Source organism: Neomonachus schauinslandi, chromosome 14 (assembly GCF_002201575.2).
Source record: "Neomonachus schauinslandi chromosome 14, ASM220157v2, whole genome shotgun sequence".
In the NCBI taxonomy this organism is placed as follows: domain Eukaryota; kingdom Metazoa; phylum Chordata; class Mammalia; order Carnivora; family Phocidae; genus Neomonachus; species Neomonachus schauinslandi.
The window spans coordinates 59,596,069-59,613,027 of NC_058416.1; the positions used below are offsets into that span (position 1 = coordinate 59,596,069).

General features: G+C 36.5%; 1 protein-coding gene across 2 annotated transcripts in view; it reads left to right on the forward strand.

Moving 5' to 3' along the window:
- Positions 1 to 8,586, forward strand: part of VAPA (VAMP associated protein A) — a 39,289-nt gene extending 30,703 nt beyond the window's left edge. For both annotated transcript variants that reach the window (XM_044921075.1, XM_021689465.2), the window contains 2 exons: positions 4,306 to 4,479; positions 7,829 to 8,586. In XM_044921075.1, the coding sequence (XP_044777010.1) occupies positions 4,306 to 4,479; positions 7,829 to 7,987 (333 nt within the window). In that variant the 3' untranslated portion in view covers positions 7,988 to 8,586. The remainder of the gene's footprint in view (positions 1 to 4,305; positions 4,480 to 7,828) is intronic.
- Positions 8,587 to 16,959: the final 8,373 nt, after the last annotated feature.

Below are 16,959 nucleotides of genomic sequence, written 5' to 3' on the forward strand. Positions count from 1 at the left end.
GGTTACGTTAATGTAGTTACCTAGCACATACATGGTATTATGAGTATATTATATGAAGTAGATAGAATTGAAATTTTCAGCTATGTTTAAAAATACAGTAGAACCACAAATCACTTAAAAATCATGCACAGAAACAGTTCTCTGTTCTAAAAAAGCAAATTGAGCACTTAATCTCAGTAGTGAGCAGGACAAATCTAAGTGTGAACATTGTTATGAAGTTGGTATAATTTTTTCTGTCATTGAGACTTCCTAAAAAAGGAGTTAGGAGCTTACTTGAATAAACTAGCAGGTATAGCAGTAAAGGTAGGGGCTGGCAAACATTGATCTCCAGGCAAGTATTTGTTCATATATATTAAAAAAAAAAGGATAAATGAAATTATTATTTAATGTTTTGTTATCAAACACAAATAGTAACCCCTCTTTAACTGTCATTATTATTTACAGTGCCCCAGGGTAGGAGAATATGTGGGTAAACCCTAAAGATCTTAGGTCATAGTTGAACTTGTTTGTGTGTGTGTGTGTGTGTATGTGTACACGTGTGTACTTAACGTTCACTTAAATAAGATGACAGCATGTCAATAAGATAACGGTGACTTCTGGGTGGTGTAATGGTTGCTGTATGATTCCCTTTACCATTTTTTGCTTACTAGAAACTTCAGGAACCCCACAGTGTGAACAGGTTGCTTATACTTTGATTTGGCTTTGCAGAGAAAAAAATTTGATCCTTTATCTAAATTTGTCTGATACTTTTTTTGATTTTGTAATTTTAGTTACTTATTTCTGGGAATCATGATTCTGCAGAAACAGTAAATTGGTTTTTTAGAGTGAAAATAAGTCTCCAGTAACCTTGTTTTTCAAATACTGTCTCTTCCCAGGTCAAGGCCTTAATTATGCCCATAATAATTTTATGCCACAGCCCTTAGTTTTAGTCTTAATTTACTTTATAGACATTAAAAGAAATTTTTTGGAAGATTTTATTTTTAAGTAATCCCCTAACGTGGGGCTTGAACTCAAAACCCTAAGATCAAAAGTAGTATGCTCCACCGACTGAGCCAGCCAGGTGCCTCCCCCCTTTATATTCATTTACTTACCTCTACTCATTATAGTCACAGGAATTTGGCCTCATACTTACGTTCTTTAGCTCAGGGCTTGTCTTTCTCAAGGCTTTATTGCAAAAACCTATTTTGCCTTGCGCCTTCTGTTTCCAATCCCTTGCTCTGTTTTTCTAATTACCCCCAGTAGGGATAATTTATAATATTGGAATTGAAATTCTGAAGGTTGTTAAAAAGAAATACAGAAGTAAGTTTAGTTTAAGTCATGATGGAAAGGGATTTTTGCAGATAGGCTAAAAAATATAAAATAGTGGAAAATGTACAAGTTGTGGCATATTTTTTTGTCTTGATCATGGCCCTGACCTTCCCATTTATTCTAGCTGCAGTGTTAAATATGATGTTAATATAATGTTACTATTTATCAGTTTCCTAAGAGTCACAGCATGTTGAATCCGTTTAGTTTGCTTGTTTCATGGTTCTCAGAACAACCAGTCTTCTCTTTCTGGACCAGTCTGAAGCAACTGTCAAGGAATGAGCTGTTTTCCTGGAGCCAAACCTCAGTAATGGAGCTCCTGAATGGAAGTATATAAAGTCATAGCAGCCTTAGTGTTCCCATCAGGCTCTTGTAGATGGGTACTACATGAATGACTCAGCCCCCTGCCAGTTCTCCCTTTTTAACCTCCAGTAAAGTTAGGTTATATATGTTTACACTTTAAATATACACAAATAAATTAGATTTCATTGCATCTGCTATGTATGTTGACTGGTTTGTAGGGGGCCTAAATAGTACTTGACAAGCAGTATATTCCAAGTAACTTGTTTTCATATCTTAACTTGACTCACTGTTGAAATGTGTATTTAAGCTTCATTATACCATTTGCATTCTAGTCTTTGTGTTTATGCTTCACAAATTGGTTATGACATTTCTTTCCCTTTTTGTTATAAAGAATATAACATTAAGAAAAATTTCAGTGAAAAAGAAAAATCTAAGTCTGCCAACCATAAGAAGATACTCGTTGACATGTTACTTAAAATCCCAGAGTGGGAAGCTACCCATCAAATGTCTAAAAAGAGTGAGATGTTTAAGTAATTTTATTTAGGCACAGAATAGAATAATGACATGTAGTGTCATTTAAAATGATAATTAAAAGATGTATATATAAATGGATAAAGATAAAAATGTTACAATGTATGCTGATTTTATAAAATGTGCATATGAGAAAATATTGAAAGATAATACATAAGTAATGGTTGGGTTGGGTTGATGAGATTGGTAGTTTCCTCTCCCTCTGATAATTCTGAATTTCTGGAATTTCAAGAATTTATTTAAAACTAACTGTGAGGAGTTTAATGATTCCTCATTTTATTTTTTTCTCTTCACTTGTTGGCCTCATGTATCTCCTCTTGATTTTTTAGTCAGCTTTCTGGTTTTGAGTATATGTTTTTTTCCCTTAATCAGAACCCGAGGATTCTTTAGTTGCCATATTGTTGATTGTTGCTTTCATCAATGAACTGCCCTCTTTTTCCGAATCTGGATTTGTTCTAGGTTGAAATTGGAGCACACTTGAAAAATCATTTTGATATGAATTCTAATTACTGTTAAGGGAAGGATTAAGAAAGAATATTGATGGAGAGCAAACTATATTTGAAACATATTTTTACTAATAGAGATGGAATTGGTCAGGATGGGAAGATAGGGTGAAGAACAAGAAAGCAAGAGGACAACTCAGAGAAGGAAATTGGAAGTAGGCTTCTTTTTTTTTTTTTAAAGATTTTATTTATTTATTTGACAGATAGATAGAGGGCACAAGTAGGCAGAGTGGCAGGCAGAGGGAGAGGGAGAAGCAGGCTCTCCGCTGAGCAGGGAGCTGGATGCGGGGCTCGATCCCAGGACCCCAGGATCATGACCTGAGCCGAAGGCAGCCGCTTAACTGACTGAGCCACCCAGGTGCCCCGGAAGTAGGCTTCTTAAAAACCCTTCACAGCTGAGAAGCTTCTGAAGAAAAATGAAAAAATCTGAATGTTGACAGTCAAATAATGTAGTGTTATACATTAGAACCTCATTATAACATTACTAATTTTTGTAGGCATAGTGATCAAATCACATTCCCTTCATAAGAAATACTAGTTTTGCCCCTTGAACTAACAATTATTTATACTTAATATAAATTTGGGACCTGGGATGGTGTGGTAGATGTGTAACTTATAATTAAATCTTATTGAGTACTGTGGAATGCCATAAAGTTGATTTTGGAAATGTTTTTGTTAGAAGTTTATATCTGAATAAAGCAGTTTAAAAAAATGTAACATTTAATTTCTAGCAAGTAAAATTTTAAAGAGATGACTTGCACTAATACTGTTATGGCGTAGGTGATAGTATGATTGAGGCACTTTAGACCACAGGCCCTGGGGCCCTGCCCTAGGTATTTATCTATATTGGGTGAGTGTTGGTGAGAATTACAGTTTTAGGGCTCAGCGTTTAAAAGTGTCTAAGTACTACTGTGATCCATATGGAATTTCATGAGTTAAAGCAAACAGTGTTGGTGATAATTTGAGAGAATTATTTATGTTTAAGAATGTGGAATTACCTCCTCTTTTTTTTTTAACCATATGTTGGTGTTCATTATCTCCTCTTCTATGTTTATATCCTAGTTATTTTTTCCCATTAATAGAAGTTAGGTTTTAAGTGTTTTTCTTAGATAGTCTTGTAATTTCATTGGAATTATTACTATAGTATCCCCCCATGCCCGCAGAATCTCATTTGAATTGCAAAATCAGAGCACTGAAAATGACCTTTGTATTTAGATTTTGGTTGGCGTCATTCAGCATACTTTTCTTTGAATAGCTACTCTTGGCCAAAGTGCTGGGTTTAGGGGTAAATACAAAAAAAAATGACTTGCTCTCCCAGCCTTTGAAGTATTATAGGAAAGAACGTCAAAAATACGTTATTATGATATATGATAAGTGCTGTGGTGCAGGTAAGTGTGAAGGGTTTTGGGAGTAGAGGAGGGAGTGGGCTGCTTATTTTGACTTCTCTTACTGCTGACCTTTCTTGATTTAGTCCTAAAATTGTTCACAGATGACGGTAACCTTTGGTATTTAAAAAATATTCTTATTAATGAAATCACAGCCTCAAAAATTTCCATTTAAATGATTTTTTGGAAAAGAAAGGTATGGGGTTTCAACTTGAATTTGTTTAAAATCTGTAAGGAGATTTGGTCAGTTAAAAAGTGCCACTGTCTTTGTAATACAGAATGATCTGGAACCTAGCAAAACTGTTCCACTGAATGCCTCTAAACAAGATGGACCCATGCCAAAACCACATAGTGTTTCACTCAACGATACTGAAACAAGGAAACTCATGGAAGAATGTAAAAGACTTCAGGGAGAAATGATGAAACTATCAGAAGAAAATCGACACCTGAGAGTAAGTTGTTTTTGAAAATAAGTTGATTTATATGAAGGCATAAGATATATGAATATTATTAGGCCATGTTATCCATCAGTTTTTATATTTATCCTTGGTCAGTTCTTCTTGTTTTTCCTAATTTGATTATGTCTTAGCCTTTGCTCCCCACTCTTGCCTCTCTAGTTTTACCAAGGCTTCTCATTGCCTGCAGGTTCTTTTCCTAGTAGATGCCCTAGTTATTTGTGATCTGGCCTGTGGCATTGCTGGCTTCCTCTCTTGTTTGTAGCAGCCTTTACATTCTGTGCCCTAGTCATAGAATTGCCTCAAATGGTGCTGTCCCATATATAGTAGGGACGTATGTGGCTGTTGAGCACTTGAAATGTGGTTAGTTTGAAGTGAGATGTGTTGTGAGTGTAGAACACTGATTTCTTAGACTTAGTACAAAAAAATACCTCTTTTTTGTATTATTACATAATGAAATAATATTTTGGTTGTATTGGATTGAATTTTATTATTAACAATTAATTTTACCCTTTTCTTTTTACCTTTTTAATGTGCTATTAGAAAATTTAAAAGTACGTAGGTGGCTCACAGTTGAAGCTTATATTTATATTGGACAGTGTTGGACTAGAGTATCCTGAAGAGTCCTCTCCGTTAATGATCTCTTTTTTGCTTTAGCTTACGTTCTTCCTTCTGACTGGATCACCCTGAAATCCCATCCCTACCCTTATAAGCACATTATACATGCGTGATTATCTCTTGGTCCTTGGTTCTTGTCATCTTTTCAGTATAACCTTTTCTAGGACTTCTCCTCCCAGAAGAAAAGAAATATGGTTTGGAATGCTGTCTCCTTTGTTTCCATGAAACCTCGGTCATCTTACTGCTCCTGTTTGTTGGAGGTCTTTCTCCCTCTAGTGGGCGGTAGTTCTTTGGGGGCAGGGACCTGTGCTCATTCATCTTTGCATTCATAGCACATGCATATAGTAGTCATTCATATATTTGGATGAATAAAATGGATGAACTGGTGAATGAGGACTAATTTGAATATGTGTGGGTGTATTAATTTGCCTTTGACAAGTAATTATTTCAAGACCTGAATACCTTTAAATTGCCATCAAAGTAGATGATACAAAAATGTACATATGTAAATAAGCCAAATTAAGGGACTTAATCTTTGATTCTTCCATCTGTTAAATGTATATAAGAACTATGTATACTCTGAATCAGAGGCACTGTATCTTAATCTGTGCTGAAATAATTGTTTATCTCTTCCTATTTCACAGTACCCCTCAGAGGCCCCCAGCACCTCTTGGGATAGTGGAAAGATTATATTCATTTCACACCTATATCCACACACCATAGATTTTTAAGAATGCTGTTTTTGTTACCTTTACTTTATCTGCTGTGACTTCAATGGCACAGTTCTGTTCTTTGATGAAAGATGGGCTCCTTAGCATGCTCATTACATTTGTTCAAAAAGCCACTGTTTGTCTCTTGGCAGGAGGGGAGAAGTGGAAATGGTAGGAATGATATAAGTAGGGCAAGGGTGGAAAATAGGAAGAGTGGACAGGGAGAGAGGTGAGATTTGGGTGCTGGTCTCTCCTTTTTATTTATTGGCTGATGTTTTGTAGGAGATGTTATTTGAAAACATGTTCTGCTGTTTAAAAGATAAGACAAAAGAACCTTGGAGACCACTGGCTTGTAGAATCAATTTCAGGCCCTTTTTTTGAACATTTCATACATAAGACCCATCATAATTTGTCACTGTTCCTTTTTATTCCTCTAGTCGGTTCTTAATCCAGGCTGTGCATCTGAATCTCCTAGTGAACTTTTTAAAAATACAGGTCCTCCCCAGGCCTGGTAAATCAGAATCACTAGGAGGATTGTTTGAAGTTCTTGATGGGATTGAGAATAATTTTTTCTCACACAGGACTAATGAACATAAGACTAAAAAACCCCACCAACCCTCAGAAATTCCAGTAATTGCAGATAGTATGATCTGAGGTGGACTCTTTCTTCATTTGGCATTAGTAAGCATACTAGAGGAATCAGTGTGAGAAAATAAAAATGGTTGCACTAAGGAAGTAAAAATCTGCCCTGTCATTCATCTGGTTGGGATGATGGACACAGATAAAGCCAGTTGCCTAGGTATCAGTATTTTTCCCAAGGTCACTCTGTGGCTGATAAAGTGTGATAACAACCTCCTATTTTGAGTGACTGTTGCTTTCTTACTGAGAAACCTTGTCCCCTAAAATCATACTGTCAAAAACTTTGCTGTGTAAAATCATACCGGTAAGAACCAAGCAGCTCACTCTTGTCTAGAGGATCTGAGTCACTTTGACAAGAGAAGCAGCCTCCCTTTCCAGTCCAGTGGCATAGCCTCAAATGGGGGTGGGGGGGGCGGTTCTGTATACAACATTCCATAGCTGTTGTAGTTTGTTGTTCCTGAAGAAGCAGGATTCAGCGTTCCTTGGCAGTCAAGACCCAGTGCTGACCCTTCTACACATGGACCTCCTGCTTTGAGCTTATCAAAATACTTGCTACTTAAATTTTATACTGAAATTTCCCCTTCCTCCAAATCCTGTAAAATTCCTTTTCCTTCGGCCAGATACTCCCTGTGTCTCTGCTGTGTGGGTACCCTGGTTGCAGTGTGTCTGTAAACCTGTCAGACCACAGCTTTGCTCCTGGTGGTCTTTGGTAACCCGTTTTACGTAAAAATACCGAGGGCCACCACGGAAATACGTGCATGCACAGAACTCTTCCTTACTTGTATTAATAGATTTTAATGGTGTTTTTTTCCTTCTGCATAAATACAGCAGTATCTGATTTTTCACTTTTTTAGGAGTACATTTTTCAGTTCTAGTTTTTAAAATCGGCATTATTGAGGCGTAATTTATATTCCACTAAGGCACCCATTGTGAGTGTACAATTCAGTCATTGTTAGTAGATGTGTAGACTTGTGCAGCCATTACTAGACTCCAGTATTAGAATGTTTCCATCACCCTAGAGTCTTTTTTTTTTTTTTTTTAAAGATTTTATTTATTTATTTGACAGACGCAGTGAGAGAAGAAACACAAGCAAGGGGAGTGGGAGAGGTAAAGCAGGCTTCCCGCTGAACAGGGAGCCCGGTGTGGGACTCAATCCCAGGACTCCAGGATCATGACCCGAGCCGAAGGCAGACGCTTAAAATGACTGAGCCACCCAGGCACCCCTAGAAAGTCGTCTTAATGCTGGGTAGCAGTTAGTCCCTACTCCCATTGTAGCCACATGCACACTGATCTGCTTTCTGGCCATAGATCTGTAACTTGGCAGTTGTACTGGATGCATATTTGTTTTTAAAACCTCTTTGTGCATATATTTTTTTCAGGATGAAGGCTTAAGGCTCAGAAAGGTAGCACATTCGGATAAACCTGGATCAACCTCAGCTGCATCCTTCAGAGATAATGTCGCCAGTCCTCTGCCTTCCCTTCTTGTCGTAATTGCAGCCATTTTCATCGGGTTCTTTCTAGGGAAGTTCATCTTGTAGAGTGAAGCATGCAGAGTGCTATTTCTTTTTTTTTCTCTTGACCAGAAAAAGATTTGTTTACCTACCATTTCATTGGTAGTATGGCCCACAGTGACCATTTTTTTTGTGTGTACAGCGTCATATAGGCTTTGCCTTTAATGATCTCTTACGGTTAGAAAACACAATAAAACAAACTGTTCGGCTCCTGGACAAATTGTATATTACCAGATCATCACTAGCAGATGTCAGTTGCACATTCAGTCCTTTATGAAATTCATAAATAAAGAATTGTTCTTTCTTTGTGGTTTTAATAAGAGTTCAAGAATTGTTCAGAGTCTTGTAAATGTTATTTTAATAATCCCTTTAAATTTTATCTGTTGCTGTTACCTCTTGAAATATGATTTATTTAGATTGCTAATCCCACTCATTCAGGAAATGCCAAGAGGTATTCTGTGGGGAAATGGTGCCTCTTACAGTGTAAATTTTCTCCTTTACCTTTGCTAATATCATGGCAGAATTTTTCTTATCCCTTGTGAGGCAGTTGTTGACTGAGTTTTTCATCCTTACAATCCTGTCCCATGGTATTTAACATAAAAAAAAAAATAAAACTGTTAACAGATTCTTGCTCGATAGCTTGTTTGTGTGTCGTGTCATTAGGCGGGGATACCAGGGAGTCCATTGTATGGTAATTGGAAATTTATGATGCTTAATTTTATCTTGCATTGAAACTCTTTCAGATATTACAATATTTGTAGTTAAGAGTCCTCATTCTATTAAGGAAAGGGATTGATAAAATTTTAAGCTACTTTTGGTATTTTGGAAGATCACAATCCCTTTGTCTTCAAGATAATATAAAATAAGGAAAAGACTAAAGACTATAATATTTCCGTTTATATGTATGCCTTGTGGCTCTGTTGCGTTTGAGTTCCCCATTCTTAACAAGTTCTTCTAGTATCTTCACAAGGAAGACTAATTTTCCTTGGTTCTAGTCCAGTGCTTTTTAACCAGCCTAAGAACTCCTTTTATTTTAGAACATTTCATAATAGTAGTTTAAAAGTAGGTGTTTTTCCTGTCCAATCTGACATTCAAAGTAAATTTCTGTTATGGAAATTTGGAATTACTAAGTAAGTCTTGGAAATTTTCTTTGGAAAATGACTTTATCCTTTGCAAATCTACCTATTAATGTGAAACACATTTTCAGTATAAATACGCATTTTAGGGTCTAATTCTTGGCAGTTAGTCTTATGTCTTCATTTATTTCACTTGTATTAGCATAGAAAAGTTTGGAACCAGAGACAATATATTGTTTTTCTACTAAGTGCAGTCCAATATAAGTGACTCTTGATTCCTGAAAATAGGTGTTAATTTTGTAAAAGATGCACTTCTTTTTGAAAGGGAAACTAGACTTTGGGACTTGATGTGGTGCAGTGAAGTGTGTTAAGCCCAGGTCTCTGTATACATTTTATAAACGAGTGAAATGTTCCCCTAAAGTATTTTGGTTGCCTTCTCATTTCAAGTATGTTTTGAATTTGTCAGGCCACATGTAGTGTGTTATTGTGCTCTATGGTATCTTATAAAACCTTTTGCCTTGTGTGCAAAAGTTACTAAAAGCAAGCAAGTAATGCCTATCCATTACTAGCATGCTGTTACAGGTAATGTTTTCACTGTTGTTCCAATGCTTTACAGTCATTGTAAAATTTCCCTCCCTTTCTGATAACTGGAAAAGCATGTGGAAAAAACATCTTGCATTTTGTCCCATAAATGCAGAATCATTAATTCCTTGGCTTAAAGCTCTCTATATAAATCAGCATTATTGGTGATAAGTATCAAGCTTGATATTTCATGGCTATATTTTTTTGAAAATTTGAGTTCTCAAGAGTTTAGCAAAATCCCGTTTTATGGGAATGCTCCTTAGAACTCATTTATTTCAGCCCCTTTGTTTTATAGTTGAGGAATCTGAGGCCTTTCTGAGTATTTAAGGGAACTTGTCCTGCGTCTCACAGGTTGGTAGAGGCAGAGCTGGAACTAGAAAATCTGCTCTCCTGACTCTAGCTTAGTGTCTTTTCTGGTAACTTCATAGAAAAAAAATTTGTCCTAATTTGACATGACTGAAATTATGAACAGAAGATGCTATTTAATAAATGTATGTGAAATTTCGTATCCTAAGATTGTATTACAGGCTACTGTTGAATAGTCTCATGTATGTTTGGCTTTAGTGTTTAGGTTAGAAATCTCCCTCCCCCCCCATATTGGTAATAAATACTATGAAATACAATGTATTTTTAGATAGGCATTTTACAAAATGCATTATGCAAAGGTTAGTTTGGGGGTAGGTTGTAGTCTGGGCAGTATCTGCAAAATAATGGGCTTTTTAACTGCTTTACACATTGGGAGATGCTCTGATTGTATAGGAGACCTAATTTCTATTCTTTTAATTGCTGTATCAAATGTGGTCAGATTATTTTACTACCAGCGGTTACTTTGAAAGAGTCCAACTGTATTAATTGACTGATAATATATAGATTAAATTGTTTGTCTTCATTCCTTACATGTTTAGAAATTTTTGCTTTGTCTGCCTGCTTACTTGTGTATGTAAGCATGAGGGAAATATACTGTTGCTAATACTGAAATCACAATCAAGTAACTAAGGCCTTAAGTTCATATGTGACGCTAAATGCACTACTTTATTTCATTCTATAACTAATGTACCTTAACTTTGCCCATTCTTGTGCTTACAAGAAACAAATTTAAGAATTGTATTCTGAGTGTGTGGTTTGTTACCTTTAAAAAAAAGAAGTGACACTTGGAAAAAAGTATGTATCAAATTCAAAAGTTCTGGTCAAAGAAAATATTTTTACTTTCTCCAAGTGTCTTAGTTCAGAAGTTCTCCTAAAATTGAGATTATCTGCTGTGGGGATTATTTTTGGATTTTAATCTTTCAAAATACACCACTTTGAAAACAAGTTTTATCAATAAGATTTAAAAAAGAGTTCTTAATAGGGTATATCCCCAAATTGTGATCTTCTGCCACTTTAAAAACATTTAAGTGAGTTTTTCCTAGAGCTTTGCACATTCCTATTCAGTGATTTTGGTGTGTGCATAGATTTTTTAAAAAATTCACCTTTATGAAGTTAGGGAAAGATCAATGTTTACCGTATGGAAAAACAACAAAATAAGGTAAATAAATGATCTTTATTTTCTAGCTTTCAGAGGAAATCAAACTATTGCGCGAATAAATAAACTGTTTAAAAATGTGAAGTGTCATTTTCCTTTCCAAGAAGCAAAAAAAGGAATTTGATTTCAACAGATTATGATGGTTTGTGTGTTTATGTTAAGTAGTAGTAATTGGTCACTCACTAGTACTTGAGTTCTGATGCAGATAGTCTTTTGCTTAGTGACCTAGATGTAAAGTACTTTTCTTTTTTTTTTTTTTTTAAGATTTTATTTATTTATTTGACAGAGACAGCAAGAGAGTACAAGCAGGGGGAGCGGCAGGGAGAGGGAGACACAGACTGCCCGCTGAGCAGGGAGCCCAACACGGGACTTGATCCCAGGACCCTGGGATCGACCTGAGCCGAAGGCAGACACTTAACCATCTGAGCCATCCAGGCGCCCCCTGTAAAGTACTTTTTCATGGGAAGTGGGAACAGCTGGGTTTTTCAGTTCCACATTTGATAGCCCATTGTTAGAAGCCATGCTTCTGGAGGGTTCTGTGCAGGAACAGTGTGGCCTCTTGGGAATGGAATGCTCAGCCTGATGGGCATTGGTGTGAAGAAGTTTGAACATTCATCCTTAAAGGAAAGGAAAGTTTATCTTCCTCATTTCTTGAACAATAATAATATGTTCATTTTAGGGAATTTGGAAAAAAAATTATAAAAAGATAAAAAAGTAATGGCAAATCATGCCATCCAGCAGTATCAGTTTGTATGAACATTTGATTTATTTCCCTATAATATTAACGCTTTTTAAGCATAATTGTACATACAACTTTGTATCCTATATTTTTCACTTAATCATTTCTCTGTGATACATTGAAAACCAAGTAGAAGTGGTTGCCAGATTGCTTTATGTTTACAATCACTTTCTTGACCATAAGGTTATGAACGTTTTATGTATAACAGAAAGCTCGATTGGTCAGGTAGTTCCCCTTCTGGTTAAGCACATCCTCCTAATTACCTCGTTCCTTTTTAGAACTCTGTTTCTTGTTTTCCAGTTGCTCCTTTACATAACACCCATCTTTTCTTTTCACATTTTTATTTAGATTCTAGTTAATATATAGCATATTATTCGGTAGAAGAATTTAGTAATTCATCACTTAAATATACGTAGTGCCCAGTGCTCATCATAAGTGCCCTTAATGCCCGTCACCCATTTAGGCCATTCCCCACCCACCTCCATCAACCCTTTGTTTGTTATCATTGAGAGTCTGTTACGGTTTGCTTCCCTCTCCTTTGTTTTCTTTTCTCCCTTCCCATATGTTCATCTGTTGTTTCTTAAATTTCACGAGTGAAATCGTATTTGTCTTTCTCTTGACTTATTTCGCTTAGCATAATACACTAGCTCCATTAACATCATTGCAAATACAAGATTTCATTCTTTTTGATGGCTGAGTAATATTCCATTTGTGTGTGTGTGTGTGTGTGTGTGTAATGTAGTATATGTATATATATTACATACATATGTACATATATATACACGCACACATACGCCCCACATCTTTATTCGTTCATCAGTTGATGGACGTTTGGGCTCTTCCCATAGTTTGGGTTATTGATAATGGTGTAGACATCTGGGTGCACGTACCCCTTTGAATCTGTATTTTTGTATTCTTTGGGTGAATACCTAGTAGTGCAGTTGCTGGGTTGTAGGGTAGTCCTGTCTTTAAGTTTGAGGAACCTCCAGAGTGGCTGGGGCAGTTTGCATTCCCACCAACAGTGTAAGAGTTATATAACCCCCATCTTGAAAGGAGGTGCAGGGAACTATTAAGAACTACTCTGTTTTTAGCATTGGTATTCAACTACAGTAGTACATTAACTCATGTGAGGAGCTTAAAAAAATAAAGATACTGATGCTTGAACAACACCTCCAGAAATACTGGCTTAATTGGTTGGTAGTGAAGACTTGGCATGGTCATCTGTTTTAAGCTCCAGTCATTTTAATTTGCAGCCAGACAACTGTTTCATAAGCTTTTAAATGCCAAAGCCAGATACAAATTATGTTTAAGTAAGATTTAAGTCTTGCAATATAGGGCAATTGTATTTTCAGGATTCTTTGTATATTAATCTTAAGTTGCAGGGGGTCTGGGTGGCTCAGTTAAGTATCCCAACTCTTTTTCTTTTTAAATAATTTTTTTTTTTATTAGTCACCATACAGTACATCATTAGTTTTTGATGTAGTGTCCAACTCTTGATTTGGGCTCAGGTCATGATCTCAGGGTTGTGAGATTGAGCCCTGCATGGGGTTCCGTGCTGGGCGTGGAGCCTGCTTGTTCTCTCTCTCCCTCTGCCCCCCCCATCCCACTTTTTTTAAAAAAAAAAAAAAAAAAGTTGGAGGAGTCGCCTTTAGGTATTGCTTAAAGGGAGAGCTGTCTTGGTAGTACAAAGTTAGGATTGTAAAATGCCAGCAAATGTTTTGTAAATACATGTGGGCTGTCTGCAAAGATTTGAGAAATTTTATGGGATTCAGTTTTAATTACCACTTTGCTGATAACCGAAGTGATTATCTTTATTCACTAAGAAATTGATTCTGCCTGTCCTATATTTCTCAAAGTATGAGATGGTTTTCAAGGTGCTTATGAATAAGTGCCAGGTATTTTATGTCAACTCATTAAGTCCTCACTCAGATTCTATGAAGTCGGCACTGTTCTTATCTCCATTGTGTGCTGGGGCAGACAAGTTTACAGAGAGGTTTACACAGCTTTAACAGGGCAGGAGTTCGATCCCGACGGTCTGGTCTTAGAGCCCATGCTTTTAACCATTGTAATTTAGAAAGAAAGGGAAGGACTTGCACCCTGGTCCAAGTCCAATATTGTCTCCACAGAAAATTCATATGGTAATTATGTAATGCCTTTGATCCCTTTCTAAAGGCTGTACTTAACATTTCTTTGTGAAAACGTTTGATCTTAAATGTTCAAAGACTTTTTTTTCTTGCCTTTATCTCCCAAAGAAGTGCAGAGAAAACATCTGCCCATTAACAATCTCAACTTGTGAACAAAATCAATAGGAACGTTACTAAACAATTAATGCATTAAAGAAGGAGGCTACAGAATTTATAGTTTATGTAACCAAGGCTGGAGAACAGTATGACTTCACTCTTCTATATGGTCCTTTAAGATTTAAGCATTATTAAAAAAAAAAAAGATTAACCATTATATCAGTATCTGAATTTTGATAAATTGTGGTATAAATTCTTGATGCTGTTCTACAAGGAACAAAGGGTGTCAAGTAATACAGATATTTAAGACTCTTGAGGAAAATCCAAATTTTTTTGAGGGTGAGAAGTTATTGATACCTAAGTTCTAAGAAGTGTGTTGCAATTGCAAGTGACTGAAACCTATTTTACATTACCTGAGCAATAAGAATTCCTTATTTTAGTATGTTGCGTGTTTTAGGAAGTAGAGGTTTGTTAGGAGTTATATAAAGGTGTTAATACAGTTTTTTTGGGGGGGGGGCAAACTTTTTCTGTGCTATTTTAATTGAAAGTATATCCTTAAATGTGTAATATGTAGATAAATATATGACGGTGTGTATCATGCTACTTTGAATTAAATTTAGGGAAATAATTTCACTTGAGAAATTCAACTTAAACTTGTGAGAATCAAAGGAAAATTTTGTTGCAAAGTATTTGGATGCTTTTTGTTTACTATCAAGCAAGTTTCATGATATTGAAATAAAATTTAGATTTTCGTTTAGAGGTGCCTGGCTGGCTCAGTCGGAAGAGTGTTTGACTCTTGGTCCTGGAGTCATGAGTTCGAGCCCCACGTGGGGTGTAGAGATTACTAAATAAAACTTAACAATAGATTTTCTTTTAAAAGTTTACTGATCATATTTAATGTGCTCTTGCACTTTGAGACTCCCCTGGAATTTGTCAGTTGGGGGATTTCATTATATATGTTTTAAGAAATGATTTCTTAGCAAGATTTTACACTGTGATGAGGAAATGTCTTAAGAATTTTAACATTAATTGGGCAAAGTGGTTCCTTTGTAAAAGAAGTCGTGGGTGGGATGGGAATTTCAGGGAGATAAGTATATTGGAATATACACTAAGAGTGCTTAAAACTTGTGTGTTCATTATAATGTTTGCATAGCGATGTGATAAGAGGGGACGACTCCTATTACTGAGAACAAGTCTTGTAACATCTGTGCATTTAGTTGAGGTAGAAAATGGTATAAATGTTTCCAACACTTACTCAAATATGTAAGTAATCCTTTCCATCCAATACTTGATCTCTTAACTCCAGAAAGGTATATTGCAGATGCCAGTAGATAATGAGATTTTATGTTTGCCTAATTTGTCCCCATGTCATAGTAGTGTGGGGATGGGAGGGGCAGTTGTGGCTGCAGAATGGTGTTGTCTTTGCTCATTTGTTCTGATTTTATTGTTTTTATTACAAAGTTTTCCCCAGGTTTTATTTTTTATTTAGGTCTTTTGGTTTCTTTTAAGGAGCAAGTCATGAAAAATAACTGAAGTCTCCTTTATACCCTTCTCTGAGCACATTTTCCTTGGTCACACCACTAGCCTGAAGTGTGTATCATTCTTGTCCATGCGTAAGATTTTACTACACATGTAATAATCAGTTATATAGTGTAGTTTGCATGTTTTAAAATGTGACTTAAGTGTTTTTTACTCAGAATACTACTTCTCTGCCCTCACCTAAAATTTCTTATTTGGAAGTGCCCACACTTTGAAGTAGTATATCCTTTGTGTATATGTGTTCAGTGAACGAACACACCATTTCCTCTGCTCTATCAGCTTGGATCTGTTGTAGCGATGTTCTCTGTTCCTGCTGATGCTACAATTGAAATTATGACCCAAAAACCCACCCAAGGCCTTGCCACAGCTCTGAAGCCGTTTCTTTCACGGTGGTGGTTCTGGGACTGCGGTATGAAGGCTGGCCAGAGCACAGCCCTAACAGCCACCTGCTGTGTGTGACTGTGTGTATGTCCATTTGCACACATAGGTTTAGTAGTAAGGAAGACAAGTCTGAGGGAAGATAGGAGGTGCTCAAGTACCCATGTGGGATCATGTGACTGCATCTTTGCTGTTCATGCGTTCCCACGTGTGCTTGCAGACTGCATACGTGCACATGAGTGTTGGTATGGAGGTGGTTTCTTGTGCACATTCTTCAAACAGAAAAATGTCCCATAAAAATCTGCAATACCTACTTTTCAAAAATCAAAGATTTGGAGCCCAGGACTTGAGTTACCCAGTAATTTGCTGGAACCAAGTAGTTTTATCTCCAGTTCCCATCATTACTTGTTTCATACTGTTTCACTTACTAGTGACCTGCACAATCTGTATTCATCTGAATATGGGACTCTTGGTTTAGATACCACATAATACTGAGTACTTCCCCTGTCCTGCACGCTGGTGGGAGTTGTGGTGGGATGTACAGTGGGATCTGCAGGGGTGGGGTGGGAATCCTATTGTCAGGGGACAAAAGAAGACTTAGACACTTGTACCTAGTCAACAGGTGATTGGGCCCAGAATGCCCTAAATATGGTCAATTGAAACATAGGCATAAAGTTTGAGGAACAGTAAAAACTGTTTATATGGAGTACCTAATGTATGTTAGGTACTTTACCCCATCTCTTCTTTGGAATAATCTTTTATTTATTTATTTATTTTATTTATTTAATAATCTCCAAGAGAAGAACTTGGAGAAATGAACTTGTCCATTTTGTGGTAAAGCCAAGTCTATTTCCGAGCTTGGGCCCCTCACCATGCCATACTGCCTTTGAAAAAGGGGAATGATACTGTGAAACTGCCTTCAT